Raw genomic sequence first — 20,226 nt, forward strand, 5'->3', positions numbered from 1 at the left:
TTTTTATTGTCCCCCATATTTCCTCCTTGTTAGTAGTATTTTAGTGTTAACTTTGCTTTTCTTACATACTCATATCTTTTTATTCCCCTCTTGAATTTATCTAACTTTGTTTTGAACCTGTTGTCATTAAAAAATCTTTATCTCCTTTTTCTAATTTTATTTTCTCTTCTATAACATTTATCTTCACTCTTTCTTTTTTTTTTATCCGTTTGTCTTTTTTACCCACATTGGTTTGGAGATCTATATCTATATATCTATATGTATCTCCAATTCCAGTCATCACAATCATTATTAAAATTCAAATGCCACTCCTCACAAAACCAGAAAAAAAGCAATTTTAAGTTCTTTTTTTAATGTCCCCGGACTCCACCCCACTTCCGCCCCACCTCACAGCGAGCTGACATCTCCCTGCTGTGCTGTGCTTTGTTTCTTTTGATTTTGTTCTTCCTCACTCCACCTTACTTTCCTGCTATTAAGTCTTATTCTCCCCTTCTCAATACTCCCTGGCCTCTTGCTACTATCAGAGCCTGCTTACAAACCACTCCCTCCTTTCTGTATCCTTCCTGAACAGCTGATTCCAGAGAGGGATCCCATAACTTATCAATATCTCAGGTTGCTACGTGAGAATATTAACCAGCCTAGGAAACAGGCTTTATTTGCAGGATAACAGATGAGAAATTTTGACTCTGCATCAGAGTGTTTTCTCCGGTCCATGCGGCCACTTTCCATTAACTACCAGCAGATTCTCTACATCCCGTTTTCAAGGAAACAGATTCACTAACAAGTTAACAATGCAGCTGTAAATACCAGTTTACTCCCTGCCTCATTTTTATCTGTGATCTTTTTAAAAATGATATCCATCAGCTTAGTAGTTAAAAAAAAGAGAAAGAAACAGAGTAGAAGAAACAGGGCATCACCCTAAGTAATTTTTACATTAAAAAATGTCTACCTCCTGTTGAGTGTTAGTACATGGCCTAAGAACTGTTTTATTTTTTGATATTTTGGTGAAAAGTGTGGCTGCTTTCTGTCATTGTCCAAAGAGTCTGTCTGAGGCAAATGTACAGCGATTAATTGCTTTGCCAAGGGAAGTCTCAACAAAGCCTGTTATAAATTTTGTTGTGTGGTTACTAAAGTGCACTCTTATGAATGAAGAGCATTGTAACAAAAAGTAGCAATCATAGAAAAGAAAAATATTAATTGTATGGTACAAAAAGTAAAGAGGCAACAGGAAGGGGAATTAAGCAAAATCCTGTGTTCAATGATTTTGAATGGAATTAAGGGAGTGGTGGCCTTAGAGCAAGATCATATTCAACTAAAAAAAAATGTCTACCTCTGGTGGGATTTTTTATTTTGCCACAATGTGCAAACGAATTCTACTTGTACTTAATTTTTAATTTCTTTTATTTTAATGTATTTTTGTCACTAGGTAACAAATTACACATATTTAGGCTCTTTTATACATTTTGCCTAAAGCTGCCATATATAAAAATCTGACTAAATAATTATAAAAGATTAAAAAATTTTAAATTGAAGTAAAATGTAAAATTCTAGGGCAAAATATCTAAACAAATTTTTAACAAAGATTTGTTTCCTAGCTTTTCTCTTAATGTATTTTTTATTTATTTTTATTTTTTATTGGATATTCTCTGCATTTACATTTCAGATGTTATCTCCTTCCCCCAGTCCCATTCCCCTTCCTCCTCCCATTGCCTCCATGAAGGTGCTCCCTCTCCCACCATCTTCTCCAACCTCAGCACATTGGCATTCCCCATATACTGGGAAAACTAGACTTTACTGGACGGAAGATTTCTCACATTGATGTCAGAAAATGCTATCCTTTGCTGCATATGCACCTGGGGCCATGGGTCTGTCTCTGAACTCTTTGATTGGTGTTTTAGTCTCTGAGAGCTGTGGTAGTTTTTGTTAGTTGATAATTTTGTTCTTCCCATGGGGTTTCAGACTCTTAGCTTCTTCAGTCCTTTCTCTAGCTCCTTCATTGGTGTCCTCATGTTGAGTCTGAGCGTTAGTTGCAAGCATCCTCCTCTGTATCAGTATGGTTTTGGCAGAGCCTCTAAGGAGGCATCCATATCATGTTCCTGCCAGTAAGCACTACTTGGCATTAACAATAGTGCTTGGGTTTAGTGGCTGCATATGGGGTAGATCCCCAGGTGAGGCAGTCTCTGGATGATCTTTTCTCCAATCCCTGCTCCTCTATTTGTCCCTTTATTTCCTCCCTTGAGCATTTTGTTCTCCCTTCTAAGAAAGACTGAGGCATCCACCTTCTGGCATTCCTTCTCTTTGAGCTTCATAAGTTGTGTGAGTTGTTTCTTGAGTATTCAAGCTTTTGGGTTAGTATCCACTTAAAAGTGAGTACATACCATGGGTGTTCTTTTGTGACTGGGTTACATAACTCAGGATGATAACTTCAAGTTCCATCCATTTTCCTAGGAATGTCATGAACTCACTGTTTTTAATAGCTGAGTAGTATTCCATTGTGTATATGTACCACAATTTCTGTATCCATTCCTCTGTTGGAGGACATCTGTGTTCTTTCCAGCTTCTGGTTATTATAAATAAGGCTGCTATGAACATGGTAGAACATGTGTCCTTGTTAGATATTGGAGTGTCTTTGGGGTATATGCCTAGGACTGGTATAGCTGAGTCCTCTGGTAGTACTATGTCCAATTTTCTGAGGAACCACTAAACTGATTTCCAGAGTGTTTGTACCAGTTTACAATCCCACAGACAGTGGAGGGATGTCCCTCTTTCTCCACATCCTTGCCAGAAACTGCTGTCACCTGAGTTTTTGATCTTAGCCATTCTGGTTGGTGTGAGGTGGAGTCTCAGGGTTGTTTTGATTTGCATTTCCCCCATGACTAGGGATGCTGAGCATTTCTTTAGGTGTTTCTCAGTCATTCGGTATTTCTCAGTTGAGAATTCTTTGTTTAGCTCTATACCCTATTATTTAGTAGGATTATTTGATTCTCTAGAGTTTAACTTCTTGAGTTCTTTGTATGTATTGGGTACTAGCCCTCTATCAGATGTAGGATTGGTAAATATATTTTCCCAATCTGTTGGTTGCTGTTTTGTCATTTTGACAGTGTCCTTTGCCTTACAGAAGCTTTGAAATTTCATGAGGTCCCATCTGTCTATTCATAATCTTAGAGCATAAGCTATTGGTGTTCTGTTCGAGAAGTTTTCCTCCGTGCTTATGTGTTCTAAGCTCTTCCCCTTCTATTAGTTTCAGTGTACCTGGATTTATGTGGAGGTCTTTGATCCACTTGGACTTGAGCTTTGTACAAGAAGATAAGAAAGAATTGATTTGCATTCTTCTGCATGCTAACTGCCAGTTAAACCAAAACCATTTGTTAAAGAAGCTGTCTTTTTTCCATTGAATGTTTTTAGGTGCTTTGTCAAAGATCAAGTGACCGTAGGTTTGTGGATTTATTTCTGGGTCTTTGATTCTATTCCATTGATCTATCTGCCTGTTTTTGTACCAGTGCCATGTAGGTTTGGTTTTTTTTTTTTTGTTTTGTTTTTTGTTTTTTGTTTTTTTTTTTTTGTTTTTTTCACAATTGATCTGTAATACAGCTTGAGGTCAGGGATGGTGATTCCCTCAAAGTTTTTTCTTATTGTTTTTTTATAGTTGTTTGCTATTCTGTTTTGTTTTTCAGAATGAACTTGCAAATTGCCTTTTCTAATTCTATGAAGAATTGAGTTGGAATTTTGATGGGGATTGCATTGAATCTGTAGATTGCCTGAGGCAAGATGGCCATTTTTCTTATGTTGATCCTTCCAATCCATGAGCATGGGAGGTCTTTCCACCTTCTGAGGTCTTTTTGAATATTTTTTTTTCTGAGACTTGAAGTTCTTGTCATACAGATCTTTCACTTGTGTGGTTATGGTCAAAACAAGTTATTTTATATTCTTTGTGACAATAGTGAAGGGTGTCTATTTTCTAATTGTTTTTTAGTCTGTTTATGCTTTGAGTAGTGGAAGGCTATTGGTTTGTTGGAGTTAATTTTATATCCAGACAGTTTGCTGAAGTTGTTTAATAGTTGTACAAGTTCTCTAGTGGAAATTTTGGTGGCACTTAAGTATACTATCATATTATCTGCAAACAGTGATATTTTGACTTCTTCTTTTCCAATTTGTATCCATTTGTCCTCTTTTTGCTATCTAATTGTTCTGCCTACTACTTCTAGTACTTTATTGAATAGGTAGGGGGAGAGTGCCCAGCCTTGTCTAGTCCCTGATTTTAGTGGGATTGTTTCAAGTTTCTCACCATTTGTTTGATGTTGGCTACTGGTTTGCTGTATATTGCTTTTATTATGTTTAAGTATGAGCCTTGAATTCCTGACCTTTCCAAGACTTTAATATAAAGGGGTGTTGAATTTTGTGAAATGCTTTCTCAGCATCTAAAGAGATGATCATGTGGTTTTCTTCTTTGAGTTTGTTCATATAATAGCTTACATTTATGTACTTCTGTATATTGAACCATCCTTGCATTCCTGGGATGAAGCCTACTTGATCATGGTGAATGATTGTTATGATGTGTTCTTGGACTTGGTTTGCAATAATTTTATTGAGTATTTTTTGCATCAATGTTCATGAGGGAAATTGGTGTAAAATTCTCTTTCTTTGTAGGGTCTTTGTATGGTTTAGGAATGAGCATAATTTTGTCTTCAAAGAATGAGTTGGGTTGTATACCCTCTGTTTCTATTTTGTGAAATAGTTTGAAGAGTATTGGTATTAGGTCTTCTATGAAGGTCTGATAGAATTCTGCACCAAACCTATCAGGTCCTGGGCTTCTTTCCTTTTGATGACTGATTCTATCTTTTTAGGGGTTATAAGGCTGTTAATATAGTTTATCTGATCTTGATTTAACTTTGGCACCTGGTATTTGTCTAGAAAATTGTCCATTTCCTCTAGATTTTCCAGTTTTGTTGATTATATGCTTTTCTAATAGAATCTGATGATTTCTTGAATTTCCTCAGTCTCTGTTGTTATGTCTCCTCTTTCATTTCTGATTTTGTTAATTTGTATATGTTCTCTGTGCCCTCTAGTTAGTCTGGGTAGGGGTTTATCAATCTTGGTAATTTTCTTAAAGAACCAGCTCTTGTTTTTGTTGATTCTTTGTATTGTTCTTTTTGCTTCTACTTGGTTGATTTCAGCTCTGAGTTTGATTATTTCCTGCTGTCTACTCCTCTTGGATGTATCTGTTTCATATTGTACTAGAGCTTTCAGGTGTGTTGTCAAGCTGTTAGTATATGCTTTCTCTAGTTTCTTTTAGGAGGGGCTCAGAGCTATGAGTTTTCCTTTTAGCATTGCTTTCTTTTTTTTTCCCTTGGAATTTTTTTGCTTTTACATTTCAGATGTTATTACCTTCCCACAATCTTATCTCCCCACCCCGTTATCCTCCCATTGCCTCCATTAAGGTGCTCCCTCTCCCACCTCAGCACTTTGGTGTTCCCCTACACTGGGAAAATGAGCCTTGGCTGGACCAAAGGCCTCTCCTCCCATTGATGTCAAAAAATGCTATCCTCTCCTGCAAATGTACCCTGGGCCATTGGTTTTTTGCATGTGAACTCACTGGTTGGTGATTTAGTCCCTGGGAGCTGTGGTGTGTTTGCATAGTTGATAAGTTTGTTCTTCCCATGGGGTTGCTTCCATTGTATCCCATAAGTTTAGGTATGTTGTGTCTTCATTTTTGTTAATTTCTAAAATGTCTTTGATTTCTGTGTTTCTTCCTTGACCATGTTATAACTAAGTAGAGCATTGTTTAGCTTCCATGTGTATGTGGGCTTTTTGTTTTTATTGAATACCAGCTTTAGTACACGGTGATCTGATAGGATGCATGGGATTACTTCCATCTTCTTATACCAGTTGAGGCCTATTTTGACTGACTCTATGGTCAATTTTGGAGAAGGTGCCATAAGGTGCTGAGAAGAAGGTATATTCTTTTATTTTAGAATGAAATATTCTGTCTATGTCTGTTAAATCCATTTGTTTCATAAGTTCTGTTAGTTTCACTGTGTCTCTGTCCAGTTTCTGCTTCCATGATATGATCCATTGATGAGAGTGGAGTGTTGAAGTCTTCCACTATTATTGTGTGTGGTGCAATATATTCTTTGAGCTTTAGTAGAGTTTCTTTTATGAATGTGTGTTTCCTTGTATTTGGAGCATAGATGTTCAGGATTGAGAGTTCATCTTGATAGATTTTTTCCTTTGATGTGTAAAAAGTGTTCTTCCTTATCTTTTTTGATGACTTTTGGTTGAAAATCTATTTTATTCAATATTAGGATGGTTACTCTAGTTTGTTTCTTGGGACCATTTGCTTGATAAGTTTTTTCCTATCCCTTTACACCGAGGTAGTGCCTGTCTTTGTTGCTGAGATGAGTTTTCTGTACGCAGCAAAATGCTGTACCAGTTTATGTATCCATTCTGGTAGTCTATGTCTTTTTATTGAAAAATTGAATTTGTTAGTGTTAAGAGATATTAAGGAATAATGATTGTTGTTTCCTGCTATTTTTGATGTTATATGTGGAATCATGTTTTTGTACTTTTCTTTTTGGAGTTTGTTGCAAGAAGATAACTTTCTTGCTTTTCCTGGGGTAAGTTTCTCTCTTTGTGGTGAAGTTTTCCATCTATTATCCTTTGTAGGGCTGGATTTGTGGACAGATATTGTGTAAATTTGCTTTTGTCCTGGAATATCTTTGTTTCTCCATCTATGGTAATTGAGAGTTTTGTTGGATATAGTAACCTGGCCTTACATTTGTGTTCTCTTAGGGTCTGTATTACAACAGTCTAGGATCTTCTAGCTTTCATAGTCTCTGTTGAAACGTCTGGTGTAATTCTTATTGGTCTTCCTTTATATTCTACCTGTTCTTTTATCCTACTGATCTTAGTATTTCTTTTTTTCTTGTTTTAATTATTTGTTGTTTTGACTATTATGTGTCAGGAAGAATTTCTTTTCTGGTCCAATATATTTGGGGTTCCATAGGCTTCTTTTTTGTTCATGGTCATCTTTTTCTTTAGGTAGGGAAGATTTTTTTTTCCTATAATGTTGTTGAAGACAATTACTGGGCCTTTTAGTTGGGAGTCTTCACTCTCTTCTAGACCTAATATCCTTAGATTTGGTGTTCTCATTGTGTCCTGGATTTCCTGGATGTTTTGGGTTAGAAACTTTTTGATATTTTGCATTTTCTCTGACTGTTGTGTCAGTGTTTTCTATGGTGTCATCTGCCCCTGAGATTCTCTCTTCCATCTTTTATATTTTGTTGTGATACTTACGTCTTTGACTCCTGATATTTTTCCTAGTTTTCCAACTTCATGGTTGTCTCCTTTTGTGATTTCTTCATTGTTTCTATTTCTGTCTTCCATTTCTTCACCCGTTTGCTTGTGCTTTCCTGTAGCTCTTTAAGTGATTTTTGTGTTTTCTCTTTAAAGGCTTCAACTTGTTCAAATGCGTTCTCTTGGCTTTTCTGCACTTCTTTGGGTGTGTTATTTATGAGCTTCTCAAGGATTTCCATCATCATCATGAAGTATGATTGTAAGTCTAAATCTTGTTTTTCTGGTGAGTTGGGATATCCTCTATTTGCTGTGGTGGGAGAACTGAGTTCTGATGTTTCAAGGTTGTCTTATTTTTTGTTTCTTAGATTCTTGCACTTGCCTCTTCTCATCTTATTATCAGTGTTACTAGGTGATCTTGTTTCTTACTGGAGCTTGTCTCTCCTGTTGGTTCATGAGCCTTGGTATCTGGAAGAAGATTGCTCCTGTGTGTTCAGCTCTCTGGGTAGGCTGTGAGTTTTGATGGTGATGTTGGGTCCTCATGCAACTGGAGTGGCTCTGTCCTTGGGCCGGAATTGTCTGTTCCCAGGCAGCCTTGCTACCTGGGCCTCAAGAGTTCAGGGCAGCTTCTCTGCGATAATCCTGTAAACTCATTTTGAGAGTAAACAACTTATATGTAACCTAACAGAAATTACTGGATATAAATTGATGACATGATAATAAAATGTGTGAAAGCAAAGAAAGTTAAAACCAAAATCATTTTTGGAAAAGAACCAAACAGGTGAACTTGGAGCCTCTGTTTTTCAGACTTGTGATTGAGGAAAAGTGATAATAGAGAAACACAAAAAAGTGAGTGTCAGACTATAGGCAAGATCACACTTAGGTTTTTGAGGATGAAACAAGCTTACACTTCCTAGACATGTGCCCTACCATGAAGCTCTATCCTCAGGTCTTGGATTTATTTAGAGAAGTCTTACAATGTAGTCCAGACTAGCCTCAAACTCCCATTTCTCCTGCCCCTTCCTCTTGAGTGCTGGGATTACAGATGTGAACTAACACCCTGGGATAAATTCACTCTTCTGCCATCTATTGTTATTTGAGAAAAATGGATAGCCAGTTCAATAGACTTTAGTGTTTAACAAATGCTGTTAAAAATTAAGATTTCCATGCATCAAAGCAAAACAAAAATGCACTTTAGTTCATCTTTCCCATATTCTTTAAAGTAATCAGCACAAACCAGATCACAGTTTTCACCAGTTCTCCAAGTATTAAAGGAACTCCCAGTTACTTTTAAAAATACAAACAGAGGATTTCCTGGGCAAAAGTCAAGCAGCATGCGCAGAAGGACTGGAGTGAGCTGCTGTTGTCAAGCTGCATGTACAAAAGCCAGCTGTAGCCAGTGAAGAGCTGAGTTTTGCATCTATGGATTAAGTAAGAAATGCAGGTTGAACATAGTATGTCCAAAGCATTAGTTCTGAAAAGTTGAATTACTCCAGTGGGAAAGGTAACTGGTTTCACTGAGTTTGGGGGTTAGGGTTTTGGTTTTAAAGTAAACAAACATACTGAAAGCAGTGACACCCTTCTACTTGAGGTGAATGGTGTTAATGATCACAGGAAACCTGGATGCTCTGTCTTGTTAACACAGTGATGGAATGCTGTGTCTGAAATCTTGTGGAATTCCCAATATCTTCGTGCCTTCAAACAAACTGTTAATTTAAGCAGTAACAACCAGATAAACAGACAAGGATTCATTTTTCCAAGTAGCAAAAGCACCATTTCCAGCTGATGACTGCCAAGTGTGAGGGGAAGGCCAGGGGAAGAAGTGGGAGGAGCAATTATATATGGCACTTATGGCTAAATTGTTACTTAGAGGGACTGGAAGAACATGTCATACAGGTACACACAGAGACTGTCAGGATTGGTCATGGTGGATAATGTTATAGCTCTCCTATGGAGATGAAAAGGTAAAAATTAGAAAGTGGGAGCCTGAACTTTTGGTATGTTGACTGAGGATAAATTGAACATAGACTATGTATGGTAGTTCCTCTTACATTGTCACATTTACAAAGTTTGGTCATATAAGTTTGATTTTTATTAGTAGCATGCTTTTATATTCTAGAGCCTGCTTACAGGGAGTTGGCTTATTGTCTGCATACATAGCAAAGGACCCTTTATCAAGCATGTCTTTAAGGATGGTACTCTGCTTCAAAACATGTAGTGGTTTCCTGTGGAAAGTTTTAGATAAAGCATTCACAGCCTTTGGTACATCCTTTGGCTTTTACAACCAGTCTTCATTACCTCCCCAAATGCAAGCTCCATTGAGACACTATGGGGATGAATAAACCCCCACCACCAGCTTCTCCATTCCTACCATTTTCCAACCATAGTCATGTATAATCAGAGCCTATGATCAGAAATACAGACCTTTGAGAGAATTTGCTCTAGATAGAACCTGGCTAATTACCTTGTTTTAAATTAGTTCCTATAGGATATAGACTCCTCTGGGATGCAGGGCCCCTTAGGCCCAGGGATAAGCAGGATGAGCAATGTGAGCAGGTGTGGTGCACACATAAGTGATGACTGTTGAGAATATCCTTCCTATGCTTATGATACATAAATGGAAGCAGGATTTTAGACTAGGGCCCTGGAGTCATCCTGAGATATTTCTGGGTAAGTAGGCCAGGTCGGTGATGAGTGAGCTGATGTCTTACTGTCCTTATAACCTGAGAGTCTTGATTTTACTGGTTTTATGGCATTCTATAGGATTTGTTTATGTAATTTATTAATAAAAGCATTTGATAATTTATTAACCTTAATATAAAATGCATTCTCACAAATTGAGTCACTTTAGCATGATGGCATCTCTGTGAGAAAGACAATGAATACATAGGGTTTTTCAGCCCTTGGCTATATTATTAAAATATTCATTTCCTCAGAATACTTCAGAATACACTGGACAGCCTCCCTCTAAGAGGTTATGGTATTCACATTTATTGGGGAACTGTCTAAAATTTTGTGTTAAAGAATATTATATCATTCTATTCCTCAGAGTGTGGTCAACAGACCAGCAGAGCTATCATTAATTATAAAACTTAAATTTTTAACATGTAGGATTAGTTTCTACCTAAAGCCTACCACATCAAGTCCAGAATTTAGCAATGCGACCAGGTTCTTTACATATGAAATGGGATTTTAGAAACCTCTCTGCTCCATTTATTTTTCAGTGCTGGGGACTTAACTGAGTGTCTTGGGAATGCTCGACAAGTACTCACCACTGGGCTGCATCTCCAGCTTGAAGCTCTGCAGTTTCTGTCTCTCATGTGTAGCCTTGGCTGAGAACTGCATATGAACCAGGTGAGGGAGTTGAGAAGCACTGTCATGGGGATGGCTCAAACTTACATTCCTAACGAGTGGCACTGTCTTTCAGGTGATATCCCTTGGTTGTGATTTATTATCATAGCTGGATAACAAATTGAAATCTTCCTCATCTCTTAGAAAGGTAGCTTCTAACAAAGTGAAATAAACGAAATTTTATTGGTGATTTTCCTTATTGTAGTAATAGCACATCATGTCTAAATATATAGATTCAACCAAGAGAGTAAGCATCATCAATATACTAGACTATACAGCACCAGCAGGACAGAACTCTTGCATTTGGATTCAGTCATTTATCTTTAGAGGAAAAAGGTCTCATGTGTTTCATGTTCTTCTGCTTTCTTAGTCAGCTCTGACATACAAACATGCTTATTTCTGAAGACTAGCTGGAGCGTGGTCTCAAGGGCAGATGTTACACCTTTTCCTTCTAACCATATAACTAAATCTATTTCATTATTTTCATCATAATATCACACAATGGACAAAATATATGTGTATAATAAACTCCAAGGTCATTTAGGATGTAAAGGTAGTATGCATAGGCAGTACAATATTTTCAACGGAACTAAAGTTTTACCCAGGAATTGTGTATTAAGATGCCCAAAGCTTCTTCTGGAAGCAGTAATAGTTGTGATCAGCTTAGACGAGTGTTCTCAGCCCTTGAAGCTGAAGGAATCCATGTCTCAGCCCAAGGCACAGCAGAGAAAACTTTCCAAACACTGGTCATGTCCAAGAACCATGGCAGGTGCTGTCCGTGCCACAAGATGGCGACACAGCCTTTCTGGCATGGGATCTACATGATGTCAGTCCAACTAGTCATCAGGACCTTGAGTGCTGTGGGATAATATAGGATGCTGTGGAAACATGGCAGCAGGCCTCACCTAGAAAGGCATGACAAATTTAGCTCAGTGAGTTACATGTAATATACAAGGAGGATAAACTGAGGGTAAGCCAGGTGATGTAGGAGCACAGAGAAGATGAACCCGGGCAGAAAGAACAGCAACTGTGAGAACCTGGTGTGAAGAGACTGTGGCTGATAAGTTAACACATTCCTGTGTAGAACATGTCAATTCAGTGGGCCAGATGATAATGTGGAGGTAGGCCAGGGACAACTCCTGAGGAACATTTTGTCTTTTTTTCCCTTAAAATTTTACCTTAAAAATAGCGAGCATTTATGGAATAGCATAGCAATGAACATCATATTCACATCCCGGAGATCGAGAGAGTGAAGAAATTGAATCAGAGAGAGTGGGGAAGCAGGGAATAGAATTAAGGCTGTGTCAACCATCCGGATATAATATTGGCCTGGTCCAAATTTGGGAAACAGGATAAGCATAGTTCAGTTGGTGAAACAAAGTTGGGCATAGCTTCACACACATGTCGTCCTAACATTCTGGAGGTGAGGACAGGAGACTGGCCAGTTTGAAGTCAGCATGGAGCCACAAAGCATCTCAGTTCTGAACAAAACATTCTTACCATCCTCTTGGAGGTTCCAGGAACATTTTTGAGGAGAAGGAGAAAAGAATTAAAAGAGAGAATATAGGGAAAAGGGCTGTGAAATTCCATATTTTGGCTAATACATAGCTATTAAAATTATGAACTCTCAACAATTATGAATGACTGACTGCCAATCAACATGCAGGCATGGGAAGGGTTCTACCCCTCACCTCTGAATTACTTTGTACTGATGGATTCAGGGAAAGGGCCACTATTGTCTTTGGTTCCTTACACACTGAAAACCCCACTAGACTCTAATTCCTAGTTTCAATCCAGTGGCCACACAGATGACCCTGGATGAATTATTAAGCCACAAAACAAAACAGAAATTTATGAATCTGTGAGAGGAAATGGTGGGAGTAGAAGAGATGGTTGATAGAAGTGGGAGGCACAATAGAGAAAGCAGGAGTGGGAAAGAAAGTAACCAGAATTCATTATATACATGAATCAAATTGTCAAAGGATTAAATAAATTAATAACAAACCTAGAAGAACATAAAGAGGAGAAAAGAAGTGGGAAAGAAGCAAAGAATCAGGGATAGAAAAATACAAAATCCATAGGATTTTGTAGATTGTTACAGAAACAAATATAAGGAAGAAAACTTTTAGGATTCTGACTTAAGACTAGATTTTCTTCATTGTGAAGTAGAGAAGTGGATTGGGAAAAATCCAGGGGGAAGTGAAGTCTGTTGATCTGAAGATGGTGCTGATGAGTCTATGGGGAGCCAATCACTAAGCACTTGATGGTAGATTAGTAAAGGAGGTAGGTGGGCCCTTGAAACTTAGGTGGCACCTGATGCCATGAGAGCAATTTTAAGGCAGGATCTACATTATTACAAGGGTGTTCAGGAAAGGGCTCAAGGAATCAGTGATATGGGAACACACTGTTAGAAAAGCAGCCAATGGTAGTTGCTGAGAGTTAATGGCCATAGCACCATCAGAACTGGAGACCATAGAGCTAACCCATAAGTATGTTTTAAATGGGAGTGAAAAGTCAATGTTGTTTCTAATGCTAATGGAAAAAAGTGTTCTAGGTGGCTGGAATTTAGTCATGGTGTATTTCTGATTACAGAGTCATCTTTCAATATGAATTGAGGTTAAATGTTGTAGAACATATTCACAGATCATTAGTCATGAACACATATTTGCTTTTATTTGGATATTGAAGGGTTTTTAAAATTTCTCTTAAATATCTTAGATGCAGGGCACTACAGAAGAGAATCAAACTGCTATCTCCCAGTTTCTCCTCCTGGGCATGCCCATCCCCACAGAGTACCAGCAACTATTCTATGCCCTGTTCCTGGTCATGTACCTCACCACCGTCCTGGGAAACCTTCTTATTATCAGCATTATTCAATTGGACTCCCATCTCCACACACCCATGTATTCTTTTCTCAGCAACTTGTCCTTCTCTGATCTCTGCTTTTCCTCTGTCACGATGCCCAAGTTGCTCCAAAACATGCAGAGCCAAGTTCCATCCATCCCCTATGCGGGCTGCCTGGCACAAATGTACTTTTTTCTGTTTTTTGCAGACCTTGAGAGCTTCCTCCTTGTGGCCATGGCCTATGACCGCTATGTGGCCATCTGCTTCCCCCTTCATTACATGAGCATCATGAGCCCCAAGCTCTGTGTGAGCCTGGTGGTGCTGTCCTGGGTGCTGACCACCTTCCATGCCATGCTGCACACCCTGCTCATGGCCAGATTGTCATTCTGTGAGGACAATGTGATCCCGCACTTTTTCTGTGACATGTCTGCTCTGCTGAAGCTGTCCTGCTCTGACACGCATGTTAATGAGTTGGTGATATTTGTCATGGGAGGCATCATCCTTGTCATCCCATTTGTTCTCATCATTGTGTCCTATGCACGAATCGTCTCCTCCATCCTCAAGGTCCCGTCTGCTCGAGGCATCCGTAAAGCCTTCTCCACCTGTGGTTCCCACCTGTCTGTGGTGTCCCTGTTCTATGGGACAGTCATTGGTCTGTACTTATGTCCATCAGCTAATAACTCTACTGTGAAGGAGACTGTCATGGCTATGATGTACACAGTGGTGACTCCCATGCTGAACCCTTTCATCTACAGCCTGAGGAACAGAGACATGAAGGGAGCACTGAGTAGAGTTATTTGCAAGAAGAAAATTCTTTTTTGCCTGTGATGGTAAATATTGGAATTATTTAAAAATAATGCATTCAGTAATACTTTAATATTGATGTATGAGTACTTTTCCCATCATAAAGCTTATTTCTGAAATGAAATCATTCAGGGATTTTCAATAATTCATGTGTCTTCAGAAATAGCACTATTGTATAAAATAACTACACCTCACACAAGTTGCCATTTAGAGGTTGGGTGTACCATATACAGCACATCTGTACAGTGGATGCAGGGCTGGACAGTGTTTGTAGGGCTCAGAAGACTCTCTGATTAGGGTTAGAGTATACCTATTGATTATCATAAACATATATGACTTTATCACTACTACTACCTTGATAAAAGAAAATGTTCTGAATCAAGGTTTGCATCAAGTCTGTGGCAAACTTACAGTATAATATAATAGGACCATGGAAAGCCAGATTCTAACAACTTTAGAAAATTTCAACTCCATATGTGACATGAGTGATTCTTCCAACTGTTAGTGCAAATTCCAGGTAGAGTTAGATGTTAATTTACATCTACCCTCAAAAACTGTTCACTAAGTAGTCTTGTGTAATGATAAAAAAGTGAGTTCCAATCACTTTCTAGGGCAGTTTAATGTAAAATTGTTTAATTTTCTTTTTTAGACTACTATAATTCAGGTATTAATGATGTCTTATCTTCCCATGTCAAAACTGATTTGACTTAAATACCCAAGTCTTGTGCTCATTCTTCATAAAATATTAAAAAGTTAACCTATGAAATGAAGACACATAAATAGTATTTGAGCCAATGACTCAGAAGCATCCCACAAGAGATTCATATCTGCAGTGCACGGACTCATATGTATAATCATATATATATGTATATATATATCCATTTATACTCATTCTGCTAAACAAAACTTTTCATTGTTGAAAAAAATCTTTACTTATCAGTTCTGAGAAAACATCCTTACTCTTCATTGCTTCATTACTTCTTTTTTTGTTCCATATCTGATTTTCTTTTTTCTTTCACCTGACCTCTACTCAGAATGAAATGTTTGCTCTGTGGTAACAGTTTGATTTGTGCTTACCCAGAAGATGATTCATACCAGGGCCCTACAAGCATATTTCTGGTCATGAAGAAAGAAGTTGAAGTTCCTTTCCCATTTTGATAGACTATCTCTCCTACCTTATAATTTCAAACTTATTGATAAACTTTGCAAAGATACCTTGTAATAGTCTGATGTTGATAGAGAAAAGGGAATCTTTGCAGAAGATCAAAACAAGTGTAATCAGAGTTTCGCAGCATTCTGGTGTGAGTTAGTATTGAATCATTTTAAAAACTCAAATTATTCAAATATGGAGATTTCTCCCAAACTTCCTGCAGCCTGAGGAATAGGGTGAATAGATATTCATTATTTAGTTTTAGCTGCACGAACACATTGTTTAAGTCTCCAACCTTTTTCCATTTATTTCTTGTAGTCATCTAAGTGATGACATCCCAACCACCATTTCATTCTTCTATAATAAATCACATTGCTACAACTTAGGACCCCTCCTGTACCCACTGTAATGTCTAATGTAATGTCTCCACTGATGCTCTATGACAGGCAAGGACTGGAGCTCTTCCTCATCTACCTACCTTTGCTCTTCATTCTGCATTCCACTTCTCAGTTCTCATGGTCCTAGAAACCATAAACTTCTGTATGCATATGTGTGATATTTGAATATGCACATCTATTAAAAATGGATTAAGATTCACAGCCACACAAAGAGCCAAGTTAGACTGGTTCTTAACCACATGAACTAATATTTTTTTCTTGAATGAGTCAAAGAATACATGACTGAAATGTGGCTCAATTTGAGGAGCTGATGGTGTATAAAAAGAAGTGAATTTGAGAATAAGATAATGGTTTTTGCTTTGAATGTGATGAATTTAATGACCTAAATTTTCAGTCTCATGCTGGTTTTGCAACAGTTCATATACAGCCACAAAAGCTAGGACAATTGAACTCTTAGAATATATTTAATGGGCAAATTTAATGATCTTTGATTACCTAATGATTAATAAAAACCATTTTAAATCCTTACTGCATTATGTCATTTCCTAACTTTCCAACATTTTAAAAAATTCTATCTATCTATCTATCTATCTATCTATCTATCTATCTATCTATCTATCTATCTATCTTTCTATCTTTCTATCTATCTATCTATACACACCAGAAGAGGGCATCAGATCCCATTACAGATGGTTGTGAGTCACCATGTGGTTGCTGGAATTTGAACTCAGGACCTCTGGAAGAGCAGCCAGTGCTCTTAACCTTCAAGCCATCTCTCCAGTCCAAGATACACGTTGGTTCTTGATGAAAAATTCATCTGTTACTGTGATTTTAAAAAATTTCATGTCTTTTAATCCTCTGCTCCCATTGAGATAACTGTTTTGTTGATGTGGCTGAAGCAGGGTCTTTGAGGAGTTGAACTAATAAAATACAGAATAGGCTTGTTTTTAAATCTTTCTCTTTTCACACATACATATGCATTTCATGTATGTAGCTGTTTATGCACAAATACATATAGATGTACACATATATGTAATTAAAAATAAAAGGACACACAATCTTATGTGGCATATTTTTTACTCACTAGCATAAGTATTCCCTGGTACATTAAATATTCCTTCAAATGATTTCTAATATATTTAACCATGTAATTTACATTATTTATCTGCCCCAGAGACAACATTTTAAGCTGTTTCCAATATTTTTGTACAATAAAAAGCTTCCGTAAACAACACAACAGAGGACCTGGCCCATGTCTGTTTTCATACATCAGTTTTAGAGCCGGAATGAAATTGCTGAGGTTTTCATGAATATTATCTAGGGCACATGTAAATCCTTCAGACAATGCCTGCCACACCCCAGGTATCTAATAACCAGACGCTATAAGTAGGAAACCAGGTGGCTAGGAGAACAGATGAACTGGGCCCAGCAGAGGGCCAGTGAAGGAGTATGCCCCTTCACCAGGCATGAACTGGGAATGGAATGGAATGAATGGAACTTGGAGGTCTGGGCTAAGGAGCCAGAGACAGCTGGGCATGTTTCTGGCAGCAGATGAACCTGCCACTAGCTAGAATGAGATAATTCTGCACTTGGAACCAAACAGGACAGTACCAACCCATTGGCACCCACAGGCAGGCCTTCCAGTTGGTCCTTTTAGGTCTTTGGTTGATATTGATTCTATGTTTCATTCAGAGCCCTGTGCTCTGAACACTGTGGCCAGAGAACAAACACCATGACTCAAGTGTTCTCAAAGACTTTATCAGCTAATGTCACCAAGGTACTGACAGACTATACAAGAAGAACCTCACATTTCTTGCCTGAGGACATGAGCTGGACTGTCCAGACAGGGCCTGCGAGGGCTTTGTATGGGCAGCTGACTTACAGAGCCCATCTCAAGCACACATAGAGAAATGGTACTCACTTCTGGGAAGGGGTACTCACTTCACGGTGCAGTCGGAAATTAGGAGTTTGTTTTTCTTTTCTCCCCAGAGACTACAATGAGACCAGGAGGCTACTCCTTCCCAAGCCCACCCAGTTGTACATGAGGCCTGGTAGGCTGCTTCTTGGAGTGAATCTAGTGCATGCCTTGGCATGGCCAATCTCTGTCCTTTGATGATAGATTTGATCCCTTAGTAGAGTGAGTTTACTTGGAGCAGGTAGATGGACAAGAGAAAATGGGGTTGTGGGGTACAGTAGGGAGGTAAGAACTATGAATGCTGGGGTATTATTATGTGCTCAGGCCTATTTAAAGAGACACTGCTCTTGAAGCCTGTACCAAGCAACGGGAACACCCAGAGGAGGTGCAAAGCCTCCTGGGAAAGGATGTGGCATTCCTTTGGAGGCTTAGGTTCTGGGCTGCTTAGTTAAAATCCTGACTTGTGCGTTCAGTGCTCACTGGGAGCCACATAGCCTGTCCTCTCACACAGCATTACAGCCAGCAGCTTGAAATGTTCATTCAGTCTAGCAAATCCAGTTATTTACAAGGGTGCGATTTTCCTTCCTTCCCTATCTTTAACCACCTACTGGGAGATACCTGTGCCTGTCCCAGGCAGCCCTAGAGGAAAACAGCCTAAGCACCAGCAGGGCTCAGCTGAGCTTCTTTGGTGGCTGGACAAGAACTAGCCAGCCGGCAAGTCTCCAGCACCTGGCTCCTGAAGGGCATCCTATCAGAGTCTCTCTTCCCCAGGCCCGGGAGCCCCACTGGCATAGTGGGTGAGCTGGTGTCTAGTCCTCTGGGACAGGAGTGTTGCAGTTCCCATGGTAGATCTTGACTTGGCCCTCACAATGAAAGTATGCCTGGAGGACATCGCTGGAGCCGCGGTCCCTCCATCAGGTGCACAGCTGCCTGTTCCAGGTGCAGTCCAGCACATGGAAGAGCTCGGGGTGCTCCATGCCAATCATGGTGAAGAAGTCCTGATCCTCCAGGTGGCCCAAGAAGTGGTACTTGCCAGCAAGCTGCTGTACCCATGCAGGTTCCTGTAGGTGGCTGTAAAGCAGAGACTGGCGCATGGCTTCCAGGTTCAGCAGCATTATTCCATGTTGAAGCCAGGGAGTCCTTCGGGGGAGGGTCCCCAACTCTGGTCTTGGGGTTCTCATGGCGGAATTGCCAGAATGTGTGCCTATACACAGGCCGTATTTCTCAGGCTATGCCGATAATAGCGCCGGGCAGGAAGTTATCAAACTCCTCAAACAGCTCTCAGATGTTGGTCTTATACTTCAGGTCAAGGTACAGCTGAATGAGCCTCAGGATCTTTTTGGGCATGATCTGGTGCGTGGCAACTGAGAGGAAGAAGATGGAGTCGCTGTAGTAGGTCCCTGAGCCAGCATTGAAGTACTTCTACATGACCTTCACGACGGGGAAGAGCTTGTCTGTCAGCACAGCAACATCACGAAGATGACCTTAAGCACCTCCTGCAGCTTGCACTTGGCGAGCCACAGCACGGAGCGCAGCGCTTCTGGAGCCTTGGCCTGCAGCAATGCGTTGTGCTCCACTTTGGTGATCATCAGCAGGTGGTAGTCCACCGGGACCACCATGCAGCCCCGCAGGCTCTTGGCCTTGGCGCCACGGAGCTCTGGGCCAGCTGGTCACAGGCGGTGTGGGCACGGGCTCGGGTCTCCTTTAGCCTCGTGGTGGCGCTGGAAGTCTCCCGGCCCGAGCAGAGATAGTAGAAGGCTCACCAACGCCATGGCCAGCAGCAGTGAGCAGTAGTGCGAGCAAGTACAAAGTGCACAGACAGTGCACACAGGGCCTGCCTTGGAGGAGGCCCATGCAACTGGGCCCACTCCTCTAACTTTCCAATCTTGAGTCATTCAATTTTGTTTGTCACCTTTTCTAATAGTTACTGTTATTGTGTATTAGGATAGGACACAAAACAAAATAACACAAAACCTCACAAGGAACAGAAAGAAGACTATATCAATGAAAGGTATTTGTGCAAATGGACACTTTATATTCCAGTTGTTGCCCCTCCTCAGTCATCCCTTCCACAGTTCCTCATTGCATTCTTCCTCCTCCTTGCCTCCAAGAAGGTGCTCTTCCCTGGACTAGGCCTCCTCCTTCCCCGGGGCCTCAAGGATTATATACATCTTCTCCCACTGAGGCCAGACCAGGTAGACCTTTGCTACATATGTGTCAGGGCCTCCGACTAGCCAGTGTGTACTCCAGGTTGGTGGCTCAGTCTCTGGGAGCTCCCTGGGGTCTGGGCTAGTTGAGATGTCTGGTCTTCCTATGGGGTTTCTCTTCCTTTCAGCTTCTTTAATCCTTCCCCTAATCCATCTATAAGGGTCCCCGACTTCAGTCCAATGATTGGGTGTAAGTGTCTGCTTCTGTCTCAGTCAGCTGCCGGTAGGGCCTCTCTGAGGACAGCCATGCCAGGCTCGTATCTGTAA

The 20,226-nt window shown here is 39.8% G+C and overlaps 1 protein-coding gene and 1 pseudogene across 2 annotated transcripts; one reads left to right on the top strand and one right to left on the bottom strand.

The window, feature by feature from the left end:
* Positions 1–13,359: 13,359 nt before the first annotated feature.
* On the top strand, positions 13,360–14,313 carry LOC308426155 (olfactory receptor 1468-like; the record flags this gene model as incomplete). Its single annotated transcript, XM_080923913.1, has 1 exon — positions 13,360–14,313. One exon carries the CDS (start codon positions 13,360–13,362, stop codon positions 14,311–14,313), a length of 954 nt encoding a protein of 317 aa, XP_080780039.1.
* A 4,248-nt stretch (positions 14,314–18,561) lies between these two features.
* Positions 18,562–19,647, bottom strand: LOC308425166 (xyloside xylosyltransferase 1-like; annotated as a pseudogene). The gene has a single exon. The product of its transcript is annotated as a xyloside xylosyltransferase 1-like (transcript).
* Between the last annotated feature and the right edge of the window lie 579 nt (positions 19,648–20,226).

Source organism: Micromys minutus, assembly GCF_963924665.1.
Source record: "Micromys minutus genome assembly, chromosome: 10".
In the NCBI taxonomy this organism is placed as follows: Eukaryota; Metazoa; Chordata; class Mammalia; order Rodentia; family Muridae; genus Micromys; species Micromys minutus.